This window comes from Vitis riparia, chromosome 14 (assembly GCF_004353265.1).
Source record: "Vitis riparia cultivar Riparia Gloire de Montpellier isolate 1030 chromosome 14, EGFV_Vit.rip_1.0, whole genome shotgun sequence".
NCBI classification, from domain to species: domain Eukaryota; kingdom Viridiplantae; phylum Streptophyta; class Magnoliopsida; order Vitales; family Vitaceae; genus Vitis; species Vitis riparia.
Window position 1 is genome coordinate 5,211,656 of NC_048444.1, and position 24,009 is coordinate 5,235,664.

At 36.3% G+C, this 24,009-nt stretch overlaps 4 protein-coding genes and 1 pseudogene across 7 annotated transcripts; 2 read left to right on the forward strand and 3 right to left on the reverse strand.

The window, feature by feature from the left end:
* On the reverse strand, positions 1-3,191 carry LOC117929898 (BRO1 domain-containing protein BROX homolog). Of its 3 annotated transcripts, none has more exons than XM_034850343.1 (12): positions 3,137-3,191; positions 2,688-2,936; positions 2,379-2,462; positions 2,241-2,299; positions 2,013-2,148; positions 1,793-1,889; positions 1,637-1,703; positions 1,416-1,514; positions 1,074-1,163; positions 831-985; positions 607-708; positions 1-440 (listed from the first exon to the last, which is right to left on the reverse strand). In XM_034850343.1, the coding sequence occupies exons 2-12, from the start codon at positions 2,896-2,898 to the stop codon at positions 272-274; spliced, it is 1,269 nt and encodes a 422-aa protein (XP_034706234.1). In that variant the 5' UTR covers positions 2,899-2,936; positions 3,137-3,191; the 3' UTR covers positions 1-271. The 3 variants fall into 3 exon arrangements, with proteins under 3 accessions (XP_034706234.1, XP_034706235.1, XP_034706233.1); XM_034850344.1 differs by lacking the exon at positions 3,137-3,191 and adding an exon at positions 3,026-3,130 and having other exon boundaries at positions 2,379-2,453; XM_034850342.1 differs by lacking the exon at positions 3,137-3,191 and adding an exon at positions 3,026-3,130.
* A 1,785-nt stretch (positions 3,192-4,976) lies between these two features.
* On the reverse strand, positions 4,977-8,704 carry LOC117931241 (zinc finger protein CONSTANS-LIKE 14-like). Of its 2 annotated transcripts, none has more exons than XM_034852167.1 (4): positions 7,799-8,701; positions 6,668-6,868; positions 5,394-5,647; positions 4,977-5,269 (listed from the first exon to the last, which is right to left on the reverse strand). In XM_034852167.1, exons 1-4 carry the CDS (start codon positions 8,597-8,599, stop codon positions 5,176-5,178), a joined length of 1,350 nt encoding a protein of 449 aa, XP_034708058.1. In that variant the 5' UTR covers positions 8,600-8,701; the 3' UTR covers positions 4,977-5,175. The 2 variants fall into 2 exon arrangements, with proteins under 2 accessions (XP_034708058.1, XP_034708059.1); XM_034852168.1 differs by lacking the exon at positions 4,977-5,269 and adding an exon at positions 6,438-6,529 and having other exon boundaries at positions 5,564-5,647; positions 7,799-8,704.
* A 5,822-nt stretch (positions 8,705-14,526) lies between these two features.
* Positions 14,527-18,404, forward strand: LOC117930179 (translocon-associated protein subunit beta). The gene is made up of 6 exons (XM_034850673.1): positions 14,527-14,765; positions 16,912-17,010; positions 17,110-17,218; positions 17,298-17,369; positions 17,493-17,498; positions 17,966-18,404. Exons 1-6 carry the CDS (start codon positions 14,596-14,598, stop codon positions 18,083-18,085), a joined length of 576 nt encoding a protein of 191 aa, XP_034706564.1. The 5' UTR covers positions 14,527-14,595; the 3' UTR covers positions 18,086-18,404.
* A 590-nt stretch (positions 18,405-18,994) lies between these two features.
* Positions 18,995-20,561, reverse strand: LOC117930178 (GEM-like protein 5). Its single transcript, XM_034850672.1, has 3 exons — positions 19,901-20,561; positions 19,525-19,799; positions 18,995-19,422 (listed from the first exon to the last, which is right to left on the reverse strand). Exons 1-3 carry the CDS (start codon positions 20,394-20,396, stop codon positions 19,195-19,197), a joined length of 999 nt encoding a protein of 332 aa, XP_034706563.1. The 5' UTR covers positions 20,397-20,561; the 3' UTR covers positions 18,995-19,194.
* Positions 20,562-22,238: 1,677 nt separating this feature from the next.
* Positions 22,239-24,009, forward strand: LOC117930054 (annotated as a pseudogene).

A 24,009-nucleotide genomic window follows, 5' to 3' on the forward strand; every position in this document is an offset into this window, starting at 1 on the left:
TTGCATGAATCCATTCCTACTTTCCCCACCTGGTTTTTAGTAAATCATGAGTCATGACAAGGTTTTACAATTGACAGGGAGATGCAAAGATGATCAACAGAACTTCCAATACTTCCCAACCTAACGAAAAATGAAACATGAAACCATCGTAACTGTAATCTTGTAGTAAATATTTAAGCTTGTTTGAGAATGTCAAGTCCTCACAACTGGGGATAAAGTTCAGAAGGGAAAAATGGTACATCTTTAGGCAAGGAGAGAAGACAATGCCCTATCATTCAGTTTCAGTCTCATCTTCACCATCTCTGAGGTGCTCTTTGAGGGTCTGGCACTGGTTTTCCCATGTTTCATTGTTCCAAGCTGGATGGATTTCAGGCAACTGGTAGTCATCGGGTCTTAAGGACAGCTGAAACTCTGGAAGATCAGGTAGTACTTGGAGAGACCTGCATAAATAATCACCAATTAAATAAAGCTACAAAAAACCTCTCTATTAATCTGGCAGACAATAATGTATCAATGAGCTAAAATCAAATGAATACAATCACATATATAGAAAGGTGAAATGAATCCAATGACATAGAAAGGTAGGAAAGGAAACCCTGCACGTACTTCTCTTGTTCTAAGAGATAGCCATACATCTGAGACTTTTTCAATGCAATATCGGGAATTTTCTGATGTAAATGCTTCATGGCGTCACACAAAGGAGGAGCCCTTAACAAAAGAAATAAAGGAAAGAAGGAAAAAGAACCAAATAATTAATTTTCCAAAGAATAAGAATACTACAAGGGAACAGGTTCTCCTGCACTACACGAAACAACAGCTTCAGTGCCAACCTGGTCACAGGAACTGCAAGGCAAAAGCTCAAAAAGACCTTCTTGCTATCTGCGAGAAGTTCTTCGGCAGCAAGAAAACAACATACAGCACTAACATGACAAGATGGTTCATTACCCTTGTCAAGGATCAGGCCGTGGTAGTAGTATGCTGCAGCCTAATAATATCAGAGGATAGTCAATTAGAAAAGTAGAATCTAATCAGTCAAATCTAGGAAGAGGAATGTTCTAAAAATTCAGAGGTACCTTTGCTTCAAGGTACTTCCATTTTATGAACAGGAGATGCTTCTTTCCATATCCATGACTCATGTCACATCCTGACAAACAGTAATGAGCCTGATCAAACAAAAAAGCAAGGGGATTAAATCTTGAGAGTAAAACAGTTTCTGAGGTTCAGGTAAACATACAATTTTTTCAATCAAATTCACTTGAAAGTTACTTAAAATCCATCAGTTGCATCACCTTAATAAGGGAATACCATGTTAATCAGAGTCATCAATAAAAAATAAGCAGAAGGAACTCCACTAGTTAGAGCAATACATGAAAGTAAAATATTCACTTGTGAAAGTTTAGACAACAACTACAGACCTGACTGAAATAGCTCATTTGTTCACATGCCAGCCTCCTCTTCACGGATAAAGTGGCCTTTTGGCTTTCAACAGCTAAACTGAGCTGCAATTCAGTTCCCTGAAATTCTCGCCAGGATCAGTGTCTAGTACCTTACCGATACTTGCAAACCGGTGTTAATGTTTTGAACCATAAACCCAAATTAGTTTCGCAAAATTAGACAGACCATGATCAACAAATACCTGGCCTAGTGCTTGAATTGACATAGCCTCCAATACACCCTCCTGCAGATCTTTTGGAAACCTCCTTCTGGATATATGTATATCGATTATCAATGACAAAGTTTGATAGGGAATAGTCTAAGAATAGCATTATTCTACATGAGTGCATTTATATACTTAATATCTGGTCGTAAGTGAGCCAGTACATCCCGAACACAGAATTCCAAGTAACCTGAAGCCTTGAGCAATAATTCCACAGCATCCCTCTTGAAATCTGGTGGCCCACATTTCTTACTATTAGCAATTAGTTAAGGTTTAGAGCACCAAATTGGGATATCACCCAAGAAAAATTTCAGGCTACAAACATATAAAAGGCCGTATAGACAAAGAGATACACCTGCAGACACCGTTCTTTCACCAGAACCAGAGTGATCCTTAGGAATCAGCAAAGAGTTAGCCTCAGAAAGTGTCAGAACAGCCATCATGTGGACAATGGACAGTAATTCAAACCAGGAGTTTGCTACATTTGTTTCCTAGTCATCAAATTTCAGATCCAATTAGCAGACTGTATACGATCACAAATGCTACTAAAGAAAGGCAACTTATAACTTTACTATTTTCTCACTTGCAGTCCACCTTCAAGATTTTTCCACTTGAATTCCACCAACTCTTCAAGCCCATATTCTGTTTGATATAGATATATGCACATCATTCACTTTTCAAGATAGAAAGGCAGAATTACAGAGAGGATTAGTACTAAAACCATTTTTAGTCAATCCAAGAAGAACAGAATAGTACTCCTCTAGAACCCGCATTAGTTCTGTAACAGCAGATCCACCTGCAAAAACTATTAACTTCTCTTTAGAAGGGAAAATTCAACAAAGATCCATTTGGTTGCTCGGGAAACTGAGGAAAGAGGCATAAGTTAGAAATCAAGCAATTTTTCTAGTAGGATCGCTTGACTCGACGTTCACCGCTATCTAGGCTAAACTTTTGAATTCCAATTTTTCCTACATTTTCTCAGCAACCAAACAGAAAATACAAAGATATAACAGGCGTTGTAAGACCAGACCAGTCTCCTCCGCCACTAAAACAATCTGATTCCGAAGTGAAGATAACTTATCAGCAACATCCGGCGGAATCAACCCTCTAAGAGTCCTCTGAAGGTCAGACCGAACCGGAACACGCATTGAGGGGACGAAAACCACAGTTTCGGGAATACTTATCGTCTTCTTCCTCCTCCCAACTGTGTATATCTTCGAGATTGAAGTTGTGCACCCCATTCTTCTGGCCTCCTCCGATCACTACCAAACATAACATCCTACAGAATCCAACAAAATTTGGAAGAACAAAAAATCAAAACAAAAATTCAGAGCATGAGGCGGAAGGAGGAAAATAAAAGAGGCTTACTGGTCTCCAGAGGGAGAGAGGAGGAGAGTTGTAGTGAATGGGGGATTCATGGGAAAGAGAGAGAAAGAGGAATCTGGGGAAAAGGAGCTCTGGGACCGAGAAATCACTCACATGGCGGAGGAGAAGGAAGAGAAGCTGCATCTCAGCGTCGATGATGGAGTTGGCATTGACGTTGCCATCAATTTAATTATTTCTTTAATCCCAACTGGGTGAGATGGTTCAGTGTCTTAGGTTGGGCCCACCAAGGGTAAATCCTATAAAATCCCAGCCCTACATCTGCTCCATCCTTGTCCCTATTCGATGTGGACATGTGGCCTTGTGATCCGGCACTAAATGGGTAGGCCGTATCTTCTTCCACCAAAAGGTCTAGAGATATTATGATAAGTAAAAGTGACATGACATGTATGTATTTCCAAACTGGTTACCAAATGGCAAATACATAATAATTTTCTATGCAGCAGTCGAAGGTAGTAGTATGCATGCTCCCTTTCATTCCAAAGAACAGGCTCTGCCATGTCACAAGGAACCCTTTGGGTAAAGCGAAATCCAATAAAAATAGATATCTAGTGTTGAGGAAACACAGACAGAAAAAATTCACGGTTGTTGATGGATCCTCTGTCGACCGACCCATGTATCTTTGAAACAGATCTTCCAGTTTCCTAGTCTCAAAGATGCCTTATGTTTACCAAGAGAACAGCTGTTTTCAGGTTTTTGAATATCTTTTGATCTGAGGCTAAACCCCTCGGGCTTTCAATTTCATGGGTTTCGCTCTCTGTTTGATATGCTTGTAATTCCCACTAAACACCCTCAATCCCTTGCCTGCATTTTAGATCACAAAATGCTTCCTTGCCTTTGTTGCTTTCAACATTCAATCACAGTGTCTCCCTTGTTTGACTTGCTCGAAGTTCTTGTCCAACCTTAGGAATAACTCCATTCCAATTCCCTCAAACTTAGAATCCGTTTGGGAGTAATTCTCGTCAATCTACAAATGTTCAAGTGTATAATGCCTTTGTTAATAACTCTTTTTTTTTTTTTAATCTAAAATACTTTTATAGAGAATCATTTGCTATTTAAGTATAAAGCAAACCAATGTTTTTAAAGTGATATTAGTAATAGAATGTGAATTTTAGAATAAATATCTACAAAGAAATTGTCTTTTTCTTTTTACTTGCTCAAACTTAAGTTTGTTATAATATTGTTGACTTTTTTTTTTATTTGCTCAAACTTAAGTTTGTTCTAACATTATTGGATTATGAAACTTAAATCAATTTTGTTATGATCACCCCATTGAGCTACTGGGGATTGAGCTATCTAATCAGTACACAAGGTTAAAAGGGAACTCAAACTTAAGTTGATTATAATATTGTTGGATTGTTTTTTATTTGCTCAAACTTAAGTTTGTTATGATATTGTTAAATTGTAAAAAATAAATCAATTTTATTACAATTTGTAGGGATATCGAGAATCGAGTGCCCCATTGAGTTAGTGGGGATTGAGCTATCCAATCAACTTGCAGGGTTAAAGAAGGGACAACACCTTTTCGAAAAGTTTTAAAATTTATTTGATGAATAACGAGTTTAACCCGTTATAAATTTAAACCTTTTATGACTTAAGGTATTTATTTTTAAAGTTTGTGGTTGGAATCGAAGGAATAGTGAAAGTTTTTACCATTGTACTCTTTCGCTTTCATTTTATTAATGGATTTTTGAATGTCGGTGCACTCAATGAACATATAGATTATATTAATTGTCAAACTACTTTAATTTTTATTTTTTTTTCCTTTCATGTAAGTGTTGTTTGATTAACAAACATCACATCAGAGTAGTGGTTGTACCAATTGACACTATATTAATGGAGTAGTAATTTGTAAATGTATGAAGCAAGAATCAAGATGATAATGTTGCACTTTATTTTAAAAAATAAAATAAAATAAAATAAAACAAAACCCATGTAGAAGCCCCCTGAGAAAACTCTTGTAGATAATTGAGATCGGATTCCATAGCTTTGCATACAAACATAGACACATATAATGCTGAAACTAAACCTATTTTATTACAAAAAAGAAACGAAGAAAAAGAGAGGTTCTTCTGATGTAACACAAGGCCTAATGCAGGGAACTGATACAACCACTCAGCTACTAAATTTTGACATCAGGAGTCACTTGCCTTCACAAACCTACCTTTCACTCGCTTTCTAGTGTCAGCTCTGGCCTTCCTTGACTCATAGCGGATGTGCTTCTCGTATCTGTTCAATGTTCATCATTTTATCACACCAGTCACAAGAATACATTGAACTTATTGTACTTCTTAAAATGCAAAAAAGAAGGATAAACATATAGCAATAAAAGAAAATGACATGGGAAACGTGCCTTCGAGTTTTCTTCTTCTCCTTGTAGCGTAACATGGCATGGCCTCTGTTCTGTGCCAGCAGCTCCATATCAACATTGGTTGTCTCTGTTCTTGCAGTTCCACTCCCAATAAGGAGATCCTTGAACTGCATACTTTTAATGCTGTTTGTATTGGGTTCAGCTGACCAGGACTCTGATGATGGCCCTACTATAGGTATGTTGTTGCTCTCTGCCGTCGTTGTTCCCTGGCTTGACAATGCTTTATTTGAATGACACTGCATTTTTTTTATCAGGCTTATAAATACCAGCTGTGATAAAAACAATCCATGAAAGAACAAATAAATTCATAAACTATGATGTTATGTCAATAGTAAGACTAATATTATAGATAAGAGACTGAGATCTGCAAACCCGTTTACAGCCTCTGTTGCTTGCATTTTTGAGAAGTAGGGTCACCATCACCATGACCCCAATACCATTTCCTCCATCAGGAGTTCCTAAGGCTGATATTATACATAGAGCCTTTGTTTGTTCACATTTTTGAGAAATGGGACCACTATAACCCCAATCCCATTTCCTCCATCAGGTGTTCCTGTATCTTCACTGAACTCACAGCAATAGCGCGATGTGTGCTTCTCAAAAGGGCAGCATGAACAAAATTCTAACCCCTTACAGATTGCCACATGGTTCAAAGGAGTGCCTAAACCACCAGTCTTGGAGTAAATCATAGAGCCATGTCCCAGAGTGCACTTAAATTTCAAGAAATAGTCAAACAAAAAAATGATTCTTTTTTTTTTTCCTTCCTTAATTTAAAGAACCCTGGAGAAACCAAATACTACTACATATCACCTAAAGGATACTAAGAAATGTAGGTTTACAAACCAAGTGTTGTCACATATACCCCACACATAAAAGCAAATGGTGAGCTAGAGAAACATTGGCATACTTTAAAGAGAAGCCTAACAGGGATAACTCTTTGAGTGAATAAAAATTTCTGATTTTCACCATAAACATTGCAACTAAATTTAAAACATATCTTGCATAAGTTTATAATTTGAACTTAACCATTATGTGTCCATGTACTCTAATTGAATGGAACAAGTACATAAGAGTAACTTCATCCTATTTCTCCAATCATGAGTCACAACCAGAACAGCCTGCATGACAGATCAAGTAGCAAGTTGACCATTGTTAATTGTCACATACTAAACCCATTAATGTATGAATGTTCTTTGGCAATGATTTGAATGATGATATTTCTAATCATATATCTTACAGAAGTCAGAATGGCTTACATTTTTTGACAGGATATCCTCATGGGTTGTTGTGCAATTCATCTCATACATGCCTTGTAACGCTTTTGTTCTTGTCAAGGAAGATCCCTTGGTAATTTCACTATAATTCTTGATCACAAAACCAGAATTGTTCACATCGTATCCTGCTTCTGGACTAGTTTCTTTGCAAATCCTTGATCTTCCCAAATGAAAATCCCATATCTGTGAGGGTACAAATGAAGATTACCAGCAGCACATGTTTCTAATTTGAGTCCAATATAAAGCATATAAGGAGCCCTTACATTGGACAAGATTACACAAACAGAAATGCAACTGCTAAATTTTCAACCAAATACAGAAACATACATTGCAAATACTACTTTAGTATATTTACGCATACACTTACAAAGAAGGTACAAGCAAGATGGGTGTAAAAGATAGGTACCACGATAGCGAACAACTGAGTTTGTACAAGCATTATCCCAAACTGCCAGATTTGCCGGCAATAGAGTTGGGAGTGGGTAATGAAAAAAACGTTTGTTGGCTGAAATTTTTTAGCAGAGCCCAACAAATCTACTGAAAACTAAACTCACACCAACTCTTCCAATCACCCAAAACCCAACCATGATTTTCACAACTCTATGCAACAACCTAGAATTCCACAAGTTCATGGTGTGTTCCCATGTTGGTTCATGCTTGCTCTATTACTAGCAGATGCCAAAGGAAGAGAGGGAAGATCATCCATCCACCTTTAGCCACTAGGAAATGACATTTCACAGAACATACACTATAAATATGGAAAAGAGGCCTCCACATACCGAATACCCATATCACAGTATGTTATCAGCACAACAAACATGAAACTAGACAGCTAGATGAAAAATTGGAATTGATTAGAGGATATCTTGCTCAAAAGTAAAAAAAAAAATCCCCAAAACTAGCATACTCCTTAAATGCCACATGACCGGAAAATTTATAGAGAAGCAATAAAGGGCTTGGAAGTTCATTCCAAGGCTACTGCAACTGTGCACACACTTGAATTATGATTTTTGTTTGATTGTGGGGTTTAACTTTTAAGTATAATCTCATAGCACTACACTTAGAGAAACCGAAGAGACAAGAAGCAATTCATCACAATGTCGAATACAAAACCTGGGGTGCCTGATATGAAAGGTGGCCACGATCCCACATAGCGTCTCCTTCCACTGCGCAACCATAACCACAGCCAGTGTCTCTGGCATCAACAGGCGTCGGCAACATAAGCAAAGACGTAAACGGCGTTTGCTGCCGCAACAACTCTTCATCACCACCATTATCTAAATCAACACCTTGAAAATTCCCCATATTAGCACACCTACCCGGCGTCCCTGGACCCAGTTCAGCACCATCCTCACCCTCATCTCCATCTCCGTCCACATCCCCCCGCACCACATCCACATCGCTCCGTATTAAGTCCACCAATTGCTCATACACCACGCTTATCCCGTTCTTCTCTACTTTCGTACCACACCCAACATAGCAATTCTCGCCCGGAACCACAAAATCCTGAACATTCACCGACCCGAAATTCCAACTACTCCAATTCCCATCCTTCAAATCCACTCGAAACACAGAAGCGAGCTCGAGTGGAGAGGGACACCCTGAGAAGCTTTCCACGGGAGTCCTCTTGTGGAGAGACAGGACTGAGCAATTACCATGAGAGTCCCAGTCGCAGCTCTGGCAGAGAGCAAGATTGTCGGTGAAGCATCGAAAGGACACCGGTTCGGTCCTGCAGTTGTCACAGATCTGTGAGCGGAGGTGCTTGCGAGACAGGGCATTGGCCGAGTGCACATGTCGATCGCACAACAGACAGAGCTTTGCCGAGTCGGCTCTGCAGTGTACAACCGCCGTTTTTGAGTCGCAGAAATCGCAGGGAACCGCCGCAGAGGGTCTGGATTTAGACGAGGTTTCCATTTTTAGAAGAAATGTTTTTTTTTTCTACCCTTTTTTGTGGAACCTGATAAAAAAATCACATCAAACCTTACTAAAAATATCAGAGAAGTTGATACAGAAATTTAAATCAGAATCCTAATACCCGAAAGCGAGAGAAGATGTATATGAGCTCATGATAAGCTTGAAAAAGTCCGTACACGTAATGGGCCAGGACATAATGATAGGTGGGGCCGACGTGTGAAAATATCCTCGCTTTTTGGCCAAGCTGGCGCTGACACCCTCCCTTGGGCCGTTTCAAGGCCCAAATTATTGGACTCGATGAACAAGGAAGAAATTGGGCCCTGGGTTGGACTTTTCATACATGGGTTTAGGCTAAGATTTATCTCCCTAGATCAGGTGATGGGCTCTGGGTCATTATATGTGATTTCCTTTGGAATATGCTTAAAATATGCCCGCGAAATCAATTTCATTTCCATTACCATTTCCATATTCGAAATGTTTTTAAATTAAAAATTGAAATAAAAAATTTATTATTATGAAAATCAAATTTAAAAATAAATAAAATTAGAAAATAATTATTTTTTAATTAAATGACCGAATATAAATAGGTGGTTGTATGCTGATATGTACCAGCCTACTAGGGAAGGTTCCCATACTTTCTCCTTTATCGTGGGGCATGATTTTAGAAATTCCCTTATTGTTTGACCGATCCATAAAGTTTTACGATCATTAAAGATTCCCATACAGCAGAATTACTTTTTCTAAGTGCCCATTAAGAGGCTGATTTTTTTAACGATGCTAATGGAAAAATTACCTAAAAAATTGGGGGTCTTGGGAGCATGAAACTCCATTATATACTTATATTCTTAGCCCGGTTGCAGAGACTATGCAGGAAAGAAAAGAAAAGGGTTCGATAGGATGCATCATGCATGAGGAGAGTCAAAAATTAGATCCAATGAGAACAAATAAAGGGATTGACTTTACTTTATGGGTGGGGCGTGTCAAATGGGCTGATGTCGCCAATGGAATCCTGAGCTTATAAAGTAGAGGACATGAAGGGATTGCATGACCCCGCAATCTCCTTGTTAGGGCCTCATCAACAATCAATTACACGTCTTTATTCTTTATATAGATTTTGTGCTTTTTTCTTCCTTTTTTTCCCTTTTTCTTTCCCTTTTTTCTTGCCGGCCTTTGGGATGAGGTCAAAGCCATATCTGATATCAAGCCACTGAGAAGGTCAGAAAATACTGGAAAGAGCACGCAGGTCGTCAGACAGGACCATACATGAGGATAGGATCAAGAAACTCAGAGCTTGGTTCCACATAAACAGATAAGAGTAGCTAGCCATGGTTCGGTGTTGCTGCTTTTTAGCCGTCTGCAAGTTGTCATTCATATTTATTTAGCTAAATTTTAGCTCCACGATCCTATTTAATCTTGTTAAATCACTATTTACTCAAAAAACAGTGTCGAATTAGCCTCAAAACCCAGCAATTTGGACCCGGAGTTAATCGGAATCTTTCAGTGGAAAAATCCACTTTAGGTGAGCCAAGCTGAGCTTGAGCTCACAGGGCCGTAACCGAGCCCCCAAAATTGGCATCTCAATATTTAATGAATCGATGGGGGAGTGGACAAAACTTTGGTAGCTCATATTAAATCAAGCAACTCTTGTTGGAGGGAAAGGTGGGGCCAAAAAATGGGCTCAGCGCAAGTTGCTGGGGCAATGTGGCAGGGAGAGCAGTGCCACAATTGAATTCTTAATGAGGGGTTTTTTCATCTTTGTCCTGGAAATTGCATCCCCACCGTAGAGCTGGTAGGTCATGAACTTAAATACAATGGGGTCCCTGCAACTGTAGAAGAATATATTCCTTTATGGGCACCTAGCTATAACGCAGATGAGAGGTGGAAGAAAAATAAGGGAAAAAAAAAAGGTTATGGACAAGGCAAATTGAGGAGAGAAGAGGGTGCCGAAAATTCATGTGGCGATACGAATCTGGTCTCTATTCTCTCATTGGCCTATATATGGAGACATTGGGAGCGTCGTGTTGGAGCATGAGTAATGAGAGGAAGAGAGGTCTTACATGAAGATAAGAGTCTTGTCTGATAGCCAAGGATGACTTGCCTGCTCCTATCCCAAGTGGGTCAATTTTCTTTCTTTTTTCCAAGTAGTGTTTGATATTTGATATATCATGAATCCGGTTGTTTGGGTTCCAGGCAGTCACCTTGGCTAATTTTACAGGCTCTTCTCTCTCATGATAGGCCTTCTCTTCTTCGGCCCGAGCCCCTCATTAGCAGGACATTGCAGAGTGAATTTGAGAGGAAGAGAGGTGTAACATGAAGATAAGCGCCTTGTGTGGTAGCCAAGGATGACTTGCCTGCTCCTCCCGAGTGGTTCGTGGGGATATAGATTATAGACCCCTGTGTGGTCCTCAGGCAGTCACCTTGGCTAACTTGACAGGCACTTCTCTTTCATGCTAGGCCTTCTCTTCTTCACCAATATTCCATTGTTCCTTCATTCCATGTCTTCCTTATAACACTGCTCTGCACTATCTCACCGATATTGGTAAACCATCGATCTACTGCTCACATCAGGAATGTGCACCACTACAAACTTCTTTTCTCCTTCATATTTTTTCCACAAGACATTGAAATACACATCGATTGCATCCAAATTCTCTGCATCCTATCTACGTCTTGAAATTATTTGTATTCTATGCTAAAAAGGTGGAAAAAACAAAGATTAAGTTGAAAAAGACTATCTGAATTCTAAGTTTGCTACTCAAAATATGCTGATAACGAATGCATCCATGCTTTTCCATGTATAGATCTATTTGAAGGATAAATCGTCGATTTTGAAAGACCTTGTTTTCAACCTTTTTAAAATATGAATCCTTTTATCGAAAAGGGAAAGAATATTACATCACAAAGGAAGAAAATAACTTCAGAATCTCAATTTCAATTCAAATATGAATTTGATTCACATTTCATGTTTTAGGAATATTTAGATTCTATTTATTTAGGTTGTTTTCTATTTTCATTTTTTTTTTAAAAATAAATTATAAATTAAGATGGAAAACATATTTGGATGGTATTTTTCTATTTTCTAGAAAATTGAGCTGAAAAAAATGAAAATACCAATTTGATGTTTTCAATTTTTTTCTTTAACAAGAAGTAACAAATGTTTTTTAAACTACTAAAAACAAAAAAAATAAAAAATAAAATAATAAAATAAAAGACCTTTTATATATATATATATTTGAAATCAAATATTATCTTAGAATTATGATATAAATATTTTATTTATTTATTAGACTATGTATTATCATAAACTAATATATTTTTATATTAAAATATTTATCAAATTATTCTAAAATAAAAATTATAAAAAATAATGAACAGATACAATATAATAATAAAGCCATATATATATATAGCAAATATATTATCCTTTTTAATGATATATCTTATATCATGATATGTATATTATATAAATTTTTAATCATATTTTTTTTCACTTTTTTTTTGTTAGTGGAAAATTCAACCCCAAACAAGATTTCACAAATTTTATTTTTTCAAAATAGTTTTCACTTTTCATAATGGAATCGAATGCATTTTAGAAAACAGAAACAAAATAAGAAATAAAATGTTTTCTTTTTCAAATAGGAAATAAAAACTAAAAAATGTTTTTTAAATTGAGTTATAAAAAATTAATAATTAAAAAATAATAAATTAATATATTTCCAAATATCCCAAAATACCAAAATTTATTTCAATAATAAAAAAAATATGTAATTATGTAATAAAATGATAATTAGATGGTAATTATTGTTTTCTAGTTATGCTTGTTGATAAGAAAATGTTAGAGATTTTCTAAGTTTTATTGATTAGTATATTTTTTGGATTTATGAATTTGTTATTGAAATTACATTATTGAGATTAATCCATTAATTTTTAAATTTTTAATTAGTAAAAGACATCAAATCATAATATTTTATTTTTTAAGTTAATTGAAAATTATTGATTATTTGGATATTTAGACAAGTATAAATTATATTTTGGAGTTTGATTAAAAGTATTTTGTCTGAAAAGATGGTAATTTATTTTTGTTTTATTGTATGGTAAGAGGTTCAATTTTGAGAATTTTCTATAAATTTATTTCTAATCCAAAAATTATGATTTTAGCAATATTATTGTCATTTTTAATGAGGAAACTATAGAATTTTAGGGGGTGTTTGGTAAGGAATAGAAATGAATATTTTTTTCATTCCTATTTTTTAGTAAATGGAAATGAATTTGATAATTTTATTTTTAATGTTTGGATAAATCTAGGAATTTAATATTGGAATAATTATTTATTTGTGTTCTAATATTTGGTAATAATTTAAACTTACAATAATACCCTTACACATAATTAAATTTTTTTTTTAACTAAATAATAAGACTAAAAAAGGTCTTATTATTGGATAAAGAGGCATTTTGATGAATGAAATCAAATAATAAAATAGTAATTTTAAACTATTTTATATTTTCTTATAGAATAAATGTATCATAATATTACTTACTTGCGGTGAATTGAAAATTTATTTATATAAGTGAGATTTGATTTTTACCAAAATTATTTTTTATTTCATTCCTATCTTGATAAAATTTATCCATACATGGGAATAATAGAGATAATAAATGAGATGTCTATTCTCACTTTTTATTCCCTAGTACCAAACACTCTCTTATAGGATTTAATTTTGTTGAGAATGGATGAGTTATGATGCAACATTATGGTTTTAGATGCTAAATTTTGGCTCCCATTTTGAAACTTTCTTCAAATAATTTTTATATTATTGGTATTGTTCTTATGTAATAATTCATGAGAAAAATTTAAATGTAATTTTAAAAAAAAAATAGAGAAAAGATAAAAATAAATATAATATATTTTAGTTATCTTCTATTATTTTTTATGTTAATTTTATTAATTTATAATAAATTTATTTCTCATCTAAACATACATAAAATTGAGCTAATTCGATCTTTGAGATAAAAATGATTAATGCTTGGAAGCTTATTTTATAAAAAATTAAATATGTGATAAATTTTTTAAAATTGAAAAAATCATTTAAAGTGATTATTGTACGATAACTCATAGTAGATTCTTTCAAAAAAAAAAAAAACATTTATTATATAATATATTATTAAAAACACATTAAAAAAAATATTATTTTGACATTGTTAAATTTTATTAAAATGAATTATTTGTTTTAATATTATTAAAGTTTATCAAACTCGAATTTGGTTTTAATTTTACATGTTTACCTTATAACCAATATGCAAGTTTGGCATCGTTTGGTAAAATTTAATATTTATTAATTAAAAATTTAATTTAAATTATACTTAAATTATAATTTAAAACTTAGTATTTAATTCTTATTTTAAGTATAAGGTTGTTTGATAAAATTAATTTAAAATTTTTTATAATATTTAATATATTTATTCTTATAAATTAAAATTATAATAAATAATATTGAGTAATAATGGAGATTCTGGAGTAATAAAAGAGATTTTAGAGGTAATTGAGATAAACAAGGATAAAAAGATTAAATGAAAATGTGGATTTAAAAATAAGTTAATTATTTTTATTTATTATTTAAAAGTTATTTTTTAATTTAAATCATATCATTAAATTATTTTATCAAATATATTTAATAATTTAAATTAAATTATTAAGTTATTTTAAATTATTAAATTTGTTGTATGGTAATAACATTTTATAAAATAATGTTAACGTTAAAAAAAAAGTAAAATAGAATTGAGAGAGTGGGAAAGAGCTAATAAAACGCTGTCGTTTTGATTCTACGTAAGGGTGAAGTCAAAACGACAGCGTTTTACTTTCTCACATTGGGGCCCTCGTCGTCGTTGACAAAGAAAATTCAACCAAACCCTATATGTATTCTGGGTTTGGTAAGGGACGAACCCTAGTCGTTCACCTTGTTCGAGCCATCTAGTGCGCTGAGCCGAAGCAATAAGCGATGGCGAAGACTCTGATCTCTGTAGTCGTGGCTCTGATACTCGTTTCGTCGACGCTCGGGAGCTCAGATGTTCCGTTCATCGTGGCCCACAAGAAGGCCTCTCTCACCAGGCTTAAGTCCGGCGCCGAGCGAGTCTCCGTGTCCATCGACATCTACAATCAAGGATCCACGTACGTTTTCATTCTGTTAGATCTGATATGTTAACTATGTGGATCTGCCCTCTCTGATCCAAATATTTTATATTTGAATTAGCTTTCTTTAAAATTTCTGTTCGTGATTCTACTTCGTAAAGTTATCGGATGGATCTGCGAATGGATGCTTGTGATCTGAGATCAGATTTTGGTGTTTGATTGTAAGCTTCGATTGGATCTTGGAAATTACTAAGATGTGTATTCTTTTTTTTTCTTGAAGGAATCTTCATTTCCCACGTTTGCTTGGGATGGAAACTGCGAAGGAAAACTTCATATAGTTAAGATTATCTAAAAATTTAAGCATTTTTAAACCTTTCTTTCCCTATTTAAAGACATGTGAGGAAAGAATAAAAGATAATGGGATTATTTTCATGTTATACTGTTCCTGGTCATATAAGTAAATATAGATGCAATTTTTTGACACTTATTTTCATGATTATTGCCTTGATTTAGGTCAATTGTGCTATCGAATATGTAATGTGATGTGAAACACTTGTTGTGTATATATCTTTGATTTTGCTTTATTTAATTGTTGGGATCAATTTATTTTTCATGATTTTGGAGTTGATACGGAATGTAAATGTTCATTTATTCGGTTACTTGAATTGCTTTGTTTGGATCCTTCACTTGTTTAGAAAATGCCCTTCAGTGTATTGGGTTTTATCTAACATAGTTGAGAGAAAAAGAATTGCCAAGTTATTGATGGGATTCTCTAATTTCATAATTGATTTGTATTTTGTTTGAAGAAAGATCTTTTATGGTGTGGAGTCATCTAAGTCTGGCTCTAATACGGGGGAAGCACTTCATAGGTATGCTTTAGAAGATTCTTCTTTGTCCTCTTTTGTGTGATGCAATTGATAACCCTTTTGGTGTTGTCTTTTCATGAAGAAGTAGGAATTCCTGAAGGAAGAGTTTGATGGTGAGAAAAGAAGAGGTTTTCCTAATGTCTGTGATTTTGTATAAGGATGGATTTGGTCTTTGGAGAGTAATCTTGAGGGAATGGCCTGAAAAGGGTGTTTAGGAACAGCTGAAATTGTAGAGATTTTCTGGTTCTGATATAGAATTTAGTTTTTGAAAAAATGGAATCTAATATTTGAATATTGGATTGACTGAAAACTACATCTTAAATATGTAAGGATTTATGTGGGGGAACTTTGTAATGGGTAGAATTAGATTAGTGAAAAGAGAAACCTGTTAGATTTGTTCAGTGAATATTCATATTAGCAGGTGTTTGAATTGAGGTATGCAACATAATACTGGTTAGGTTTTGTCATCAAACTCTTCAGTTTGAGGGTTGAGGCTATGCTAATTTATTCTCGGCAACTTCCCTTTTCTTGCTGTCACCTTGATCTCGTCATGCATATATCTTGCAGACACTTCCCTAGGAATCTTGAAATTATTTTAGCTAGTATCTATTGAAGTAACATATGGCAAGACATTGAGTGAACCCAAGGAATCTAGTTGTATCTTCTGCCAATCTGCATTTTAATATCGGGATGGTGTTGTAGATATGTGCCCAAATTCTCTTGTTAGTTTCATTGATTGGTTAAGCTCTAAGTAAGGGCAGGTGTTGTTTTTTGTTTCTTTTCCTTTCCCTCTTGGGTGAGCCTTTAGGCTTCTGCTATATACATCCTATATGATTGGGGGCGCTGTTTTGGGGTCTCCCCTTTATTTATATACGCTTTTTGTTCTAACCTATCAAAAAAATAAAATAAAATATCGGGACCATGATCTTCATTGCATCATTTTGTTTATATCGATTCTATGGATGAGGTGTTTAACAATGAATGGTATTTGCTCCTTTTAGCCCTTTTACTTTGTGGAACTTGAAAGGAACATTTTGCCTTTACTGATGTTTTGCAATAAATGCTTGTTTCTGATGAATGCTCTTACTTATTTTTGCCTCCCACCTACTATGTGTATGTATGTAAAGGAATCGAAAAACTACCATCTCTTTGTATATCTCTATTTTCATCTTTACGTAGATTTTTATTTAATTTTTCATGTTCAATAATTCAATTTATATACAATCAATTTCATCTACTTGGGTAATTTTAAAATTTTCTCATGTTTGCTTATATAGAATTTTCATGCATTCTTGGTTTTCTCTTGTTAAAATTTGTAGGACTGCATATGATGTAAGTCTCACTGATGATAGCTGGTCTCAAGATGTATTTAATGTTGTCAGTGGCAACACTTCAATATCATGGGAAAGGCTTGATGCGTGAGTTCCTCTTTCTAATAGCAATCACTTAACATAACCATGTGTTCCAATTTTTTAGTTGTTTATTTTTTTGTAAGTATAAACATGTATAACATGCAGTGGTGGTCTTCTATCACATGCTTTTGAATTGGAGTCCAAAGTGGAAGGAATGTTTTATGGTGCACCAGCAGTCATTACATTCCGCATCCCTACCACGGCTGCTCTGCAGGTTTGACATTTTTTATTTATGATTTGTTTCTCGTTTCATGTGAAGAATTTCTAATCTCTTGACTTTTGCCTGTTTTTAGGAGGCATATTCAACTCCAATATTACCTTTAGATATCCTTGCAGTGAGACCTCCAGAGAAGAAGTTTGAGTGGGTAAGTTTCCCATAAAAGTAGCAGTTATATTAATCATTATCTTTTATGCACCTTTTTCTGTGTTGACTTAAGCCTTTTCTTTGTTTTTCCATGGAATTATCTTCGATGGTGGTCAAATTGCAGGCTAAGGTATGACTCATTCCTGTTATTCTCGCAATGGTTAAATACCTAGAGTATGTAAGAGGTTGTTAAAACTTGCATGGGAATGGTTAGGCATTGGTACTAGGTGCCATTAATGATAGTAAAAATGACCACAAAAATAGTTGCATGCTCTCAATTTCCTGGGTCATCTTGTCCCTCAACAATGGCAAGGATAAATGTGTTTCACTTGTAGCATTACAATCATCTTTAAAGGTTAATCTTGGCCTGACGACATCTGAAAGTGGTACTGTTAAATGATAGCAAAACGACCACATGTATGTTGGTGATGTGGAAGCTAGTGCCTTATTTCTTTTTCCCTTCAAATAAGTTCTTTTGAAAATTGGCACCATTCTTTAATGGTATATTATCATGCCTCAAGTATTTCTTTTATGAAATTAGGACAATGTGACATAAAATCCTTCTTTTTCATTGCTTTCAACTTTTTCTATTTGCAGAGGTTGTTGGCAAAATATGGGTCCCAGATCTCTGTGATCTCCATTGTGTCTGTCTTTGTGTATCTGGTTGCCAGTCCATCAAAATCCGGTGCTGGGAAAGGAAGCAAGAAGAAGCGTTAACCATTCAAGCTGAAAAACAAAACAATTGGGTAGCATATATGTGATTGGGTTGGGCAAAGAGCATCCCCTATTATGACCTGTCACAGTTTTCTTGCCCTGAATTCATGAGACTGTTTTTGAGAACTTCAGAATAGGTAGTTTCTAATTAGAAACTTCAAGATGAGCAGATTGGTTGGTCAGCGCCCGCCAGAAGGGATTTAATCTTTATGTTTTATTTGACTTTGTATATTTTTCATATCTGGTGACTACTTAAAATTTTGCATTGGATACCTTTGCCCTTCGTTATTATCTAATGCCCTGACTAGGACTCTGATATGGATACCTTTGTCCTTCGTTATTATCTAATGCCCTGACTAGGACTCTGATATGGTACCTGACTCCTCTGGTTTGCCTTCCATTTGATGGAGGGTTTATAGTGGTTGGGGACACTAGTTTTGGAGATTAAGAATTGTTTGGCATACTGAACAATTCGGATTGCCTTTTTTTTATAAAATATATATATATATATATCAGGAATAATAAAGAGAAATCCCACGGTAAAATAGGAAACCAACACTGTATGTGGTAAAAAATAACGATATCTATTGACAAGTAGAGCATTTGGAATACAGCAGGAACTGGAAATTAATCAAGGAATTGTTTGTTGTACTCTGTAGAGCCAGGAATTATTGGAAGGTAATGATGCTGTAAGTTGCACATAAGTTGAACGTGGATGTACAGAGACAGTTTAAGAGTAACCGATTGAGTCTTGTTCTTTATCATGGTCTGAATGATGTACCCGAAGAAAGGATGCATATTTTATTTTGTAGGCATTTGCAACCTACTTGTGATGAGATTAGTGATATTGGAGATCCACCTCTGATTTTTCTCACCGAAAGTATAATTTAAATGTATCAGCATCAAAACATATTCAATGAGAATAAAATGTTATATATATTAAAAAAAAAAAACCCGTGAAACATAGCTATGTCATTATTACACACGTATATTATATATATCAAAAATTTGAAAAGAAAGGGGAAAATATGGAAGAGAAGACGATCTCTCATATCAGAAAAAGGCTGGAGTCCAAGAAAACTTAAAAAGGAAGACAATAATCCACTCTTATGTTATGCAACGGGCGGCTGTACTGCTATGTCAGTTGCTATAACATTTGTCATACTTTCGGAGAGATGCTGAGATGCTTTGTCATAATTAACAAAACCCATGAACCAGAAATCATGCCCATCCACTGTGACAGTCTGGATATATCTTTCAGATGGATTTTCCTTTTCAGATGGATTTTCCCTCATGATTACAGGGTTGATTGTACCGATTTTGCTCAAAGGTACCATGACCTGTTCCAAGTAAATATGTCAATTCGTAAAACTAAGAATTTGTTTGTAGTGTCCGTGTGTGGCTGATCATTTTAATACTAGTGTTGTAACAGTTTATCTCACCTTGTAGTAGCTCCAAGTTTCCTGGCCAGATGGTGCAGTGAAGGACAAGGGGCGGTCGCTGCAGAAAGCTACATGAATATTTGAGAGATAAAGAGTTCCAGCTACTGGTCCAGTTGATGTGGAAAGATAACAGGCAAAAGACTTCTTCAGCTTCTCGCTGGAATGAGTTGCGAAAGTCTGCTTGTACAAGGACTCAAACCCACCTCCTGTTATTGCTTTGGCGGTCAAATTCACCTTCCCCCAAGCCGCTTTGGATACAGATGGCCCCGTTTTCACTGGTAATCGAAAGCAAAAATGTCAATGACTTGGCAACAATTGGTAAATAAACCAAGGCGTTTTTCATGGAAATCGAAAGCAGAAGAAAAAAGAAACATACAGTTATGCCAGATATTGTTGGCGGTGCTCTCAGCCTTGTTGCTCCAGGAGTTGAACATATGGAGAACAGATTCCATAGGGCTGCTGCTCGGCTTTTCAATGGGGTTGTACTGGAGATAAGGGTGATGATGGTGGTTGTTTTGCTGATCATGAGCAGCACCCCACAACGCTGCCTTCTTGTTGTCTGGGTGGCATGTTGGGACTGCGGGAGGCCCCATGATTTGTGTCCCCCACTTCTCAGCGTTCTCTTTACACGGTGGAACAGGCGGCGCTGATGACGATGGACCGGCTTGATGATGAGGCTGAGCTTCTTCAGGGTTGACCTGCTGTGAAGAAGATGAAGGCAGGGATGTTAATGGTTCATGGGCAGTTTCCTCAGGCGTGATTGGGGACAAGGAGGGGTAAAGAGGCTTCGATCCTTCTTGGGCAGTTTCCTCAGGCGTGGTTGGGGACAAGGAGGGGTAAAGAGGCTGCGATCCTTGGGTGGTGCTGTCCATCTTTGGTTGGAGCAGATGAAAATTGTGAGGACGAGATCGTTGCTGGTTCTGGAAGCTAGATTAATTTGGAATTTTGAGGAGATCTGAGGCCATTATTTATAGGAGGTCGAAGACTACCAGCGGTCGCAAGGGGTTGTTATTAGGCATCGAGATAGTTTTCCTTGAGTGTTTCTAGAAGCAGAAAAAAGCAACCAAGGGCAGAGAAGGGTGACTGTGAAGCCCAATGCCTTGACTAAATCAGCCAGTCGGTTGCTTAGCCGCGTCTTCTTAAATTGAACAGCTGCCCTTTTCTTTAATCTTGTTTCTTTATTTCAATGTCTCCCAACGTAAATTATTGATAGTTGTCATGGCTTCTGGGATGTGCGATGGCAGTGGGCTTACAGTCATTTTCATACCTGAGAATGAAAATCAGTTACAAATTACATTTTCATGCCTATAAAACCAAATATGAGGAAGGAGTTCCATCTTGAAATTTATGAGTGGCTAAACAATTTTTGGTTGGGCAATTTCATTTTGGGAGTTTTTGATAAAGATTTGAAATTTCATCTCTGATTTGCTTTGGTTTAGGACGGTTAGATTATTAAATCAAGAAAAATCTTATCTCAATTAGCCAAATTGTCAACTGCCCATCCATACGTGTCTCAATTCTCTTTCAAATGGTTTTCTTATTAAAGAATACGGAAACGTAGAAAGTTGGCTCAGCACAAACAAAGTAGCATTCTTTTCAAACTGGCTAAGAGCAGAAAGTGGTGATATATGACATCAAAGTTTGTGCATTCTAGTTTCTAATGTAGTTTATTGGTGGATGAATAACAAGTGGTTTTGACAACTTGTAGACCCCATTTTGGGGCTCCCTTTTTTTTTTAGAATCACGTTACCTTTTTGTAGAATCACCTTAGTGGTTCCAAGGCAATGAGAGTGAAATACCTGTAAAGGAGAAATCAAAGAAGCGTTCTTCTGTGAGGGAAGCGTAGCCCGTTGCCAGGGAGGGTGGTGCTTTTGGCTGCCGTTTTGGGTGAGATATTTTTGGGGGTTTTACTGGAGCTTGAGGCAGCAAGCTAGAGGGGCAAGTTTTGCCTTGAGGGAGAGGACACCGGAGATTTTCTGAGTTGCTTGAGAGGGAGAGGTATCCTGCTACCTAAGACGTGCTGGCTGGAGATATTTTGGAGGGGGATTCTTTCTTGAAAAAAAAAGGAGCTAGATGGAGGAGGAAAGGTCCGGGAGCTTCTGAGGGAGTATTTGTTTAGCTAGGGGCAGCAAGCTGCAGGGGGTTGGGGGTTGTTTTTCGTTGCTGTTTTTGGGGAGATTTTTGGAGGGTATTATTTGAGCTGGGGAAGGAGGCCAAAGAAAGGAGGAAGCAAGGTAACAGAGCAAAGAGAAGAGAGTATCTAGCTAGAGAGAAAAAGCAGGGGAAAAAGGAAAGGAGAGCAAAGAAGCCAGGAAGAAGAGGAGCTTGTGAGTTTCCTGTTCATTTCTGCTAGAGAGGAGTTCTTCCTAGTGCGGGCATGGTTGATTTTCAGTTCATATTTTCCTATCACATTGTTTTTCATGCGTTTTTCTAATTGTTTAAGGTGATGTTTATTTTTTTACTTAATTCTAAATAGAAATTTAATGTTTAATAGTATTAAATATTAGGTCGTTTGTTTTTATAGTATTTTATTTCTGTTAAGTATTAAAAAGTAAAAAAAAACCAATATGTTATTTTTTCTATTTAGAAAAAGTTACATATTTTAACTTTTTCTATTTAGTAAAAAGTTTATAATAAGTTATAAAAAAGTAGAAAAACAAACAACCTAAATTACGAAAACAAATTGTTTTAAGTAAAAAACCAAAAAAACAAACACCACCTAACTCTCTCATTCGTTGTTTAGATATGCTTGCCTTGCTAATATATCATTCTCTTGGGTTTCATTTGAAGTTATCACGTGGATCCGTATGAATTGATTTAACTTCCTTTTTCATCCCACCTGTTTTGAGCCCATAGATTGATCTTGAGATGAGACTACATGGGATCCCTATCTTTAGTGATTATTATTTTCTTCTATTTTATTTTCTTTTTCTTTTTCTTTCTTCTCTTTCACTATTTGTTGTTGCTCGAAGAGATGCTCCAGTTCCTTAGTAACTGCTTCATCAATGCCATGTATGGGTTGAGATTTATGGAAGGGCAAAGACGAGTAAGTTCATGTTAAAGGAAGCTCATAGAGATGCCAACAAAAGAGCAGGACATGGGATGATGACTGGTTTTGTTACAGCATTGTTTTTAGAGAGAGAACCAGAATGAACAGCCTAGGGGAAGAGGGGGAGTAACAGAGCATTTCTTCAGGAGAAATAGCTTGAGATAAGGAAAAGACTGAGGGGAAGAGAGTTTAAGCTTGGGGGGGAAGCAAGTTTTTTTTTCTGAGAGTTTCTGGAAGTTACAGGAAGTGAAGCTCGCTGAGGATAAAATACCAGCTGAGAGTGAGAGGGAGAGAGTTGTATGTTTGGAGGAGAGGGAAGAAGATAGAAGAGAAGAAAGGGAATACACCCCAGATGAGAGATTCCAACACGGATCTGTTCGACCCAAGAACGGCCATGGATTCTGATTCCTCGCCGGGATCCACACCCACGGTTTCGTCTTGCGATTTCGGATGCGCCTTCAATGACATTAACTTCTCCGATCGGATTCGAGGTCTGAAGGTGAGGGATGCACGAGCATCGCTGATTGGGCTAGGCACCGTAAGAGGAGGAGAGAGGATATCAAGAAGGAGAACGGTGCAGATATTGTTACTTGTCCTGAAGAACAGATTTTAAATTGTAACCAGTCTGACGTGGATGATGTTGTGGCCTGTGAAAATGAAGACAAAGAAGCAGTCGCGATTATTGAAGAATCTGCATCAGGTGATGAAGCTGAAGTTGGCAATAATTCAGCCTGGAACATGGATTGTTCTACAGTCGTGAGAATTAAAACTCTACACATTAGCTCCCCTATTTTAGCTATTTTTCTACAAGCTCTTCTCAAATGAGATGAGGGAGTCAGAGCAGAGGCGTGTAACATTACGAATTAATGCGTCTGAGGAAGCTGCTCTCATGGAGCTCTTGAATTTCATGTATAGCAATACCCTGTCCACAAGTACAGCTCCTGGTTCGCTGGATGTGCCGATGGCTGCTGATGAATTTGAGGTTGTTTCATGTATGAGGCACTGCAGCAGACTCTTAAGGAACTTACCCATGATACCTGAATCTGCATTGCTCTGTCTAGAGCTTCCTTCTAGTGCCCTAATGGCTGAGGCAGTTCAGCCTTTGACAGATGCAGCCAAGCAATACCTTGCTAGTCGTTACAAAGACACAACCAAGTTTCAAGAAGAGGCGATGGCCTTACCCCTTGTCGGGATTGAAGCAGTTTTGTCCAGTGATGATCTCCAGGTTGCGTCAGAGGATGCAGTGTATGATTTTGTGTTGAAGTGGGCCAGGGCTCGGTACCCAAAATTGGAGCGACATGAAATCCTTGGTACGCGCCTAGGTGACATGCAGGAAGCTTAAGAAGGTTCTAACCTGCAATGACTTTGGGGTTGTTCTATGGTACCCACTTTTCATTTTGGGGGTACCTACCCATTTGACTCTAATAAAAATATGA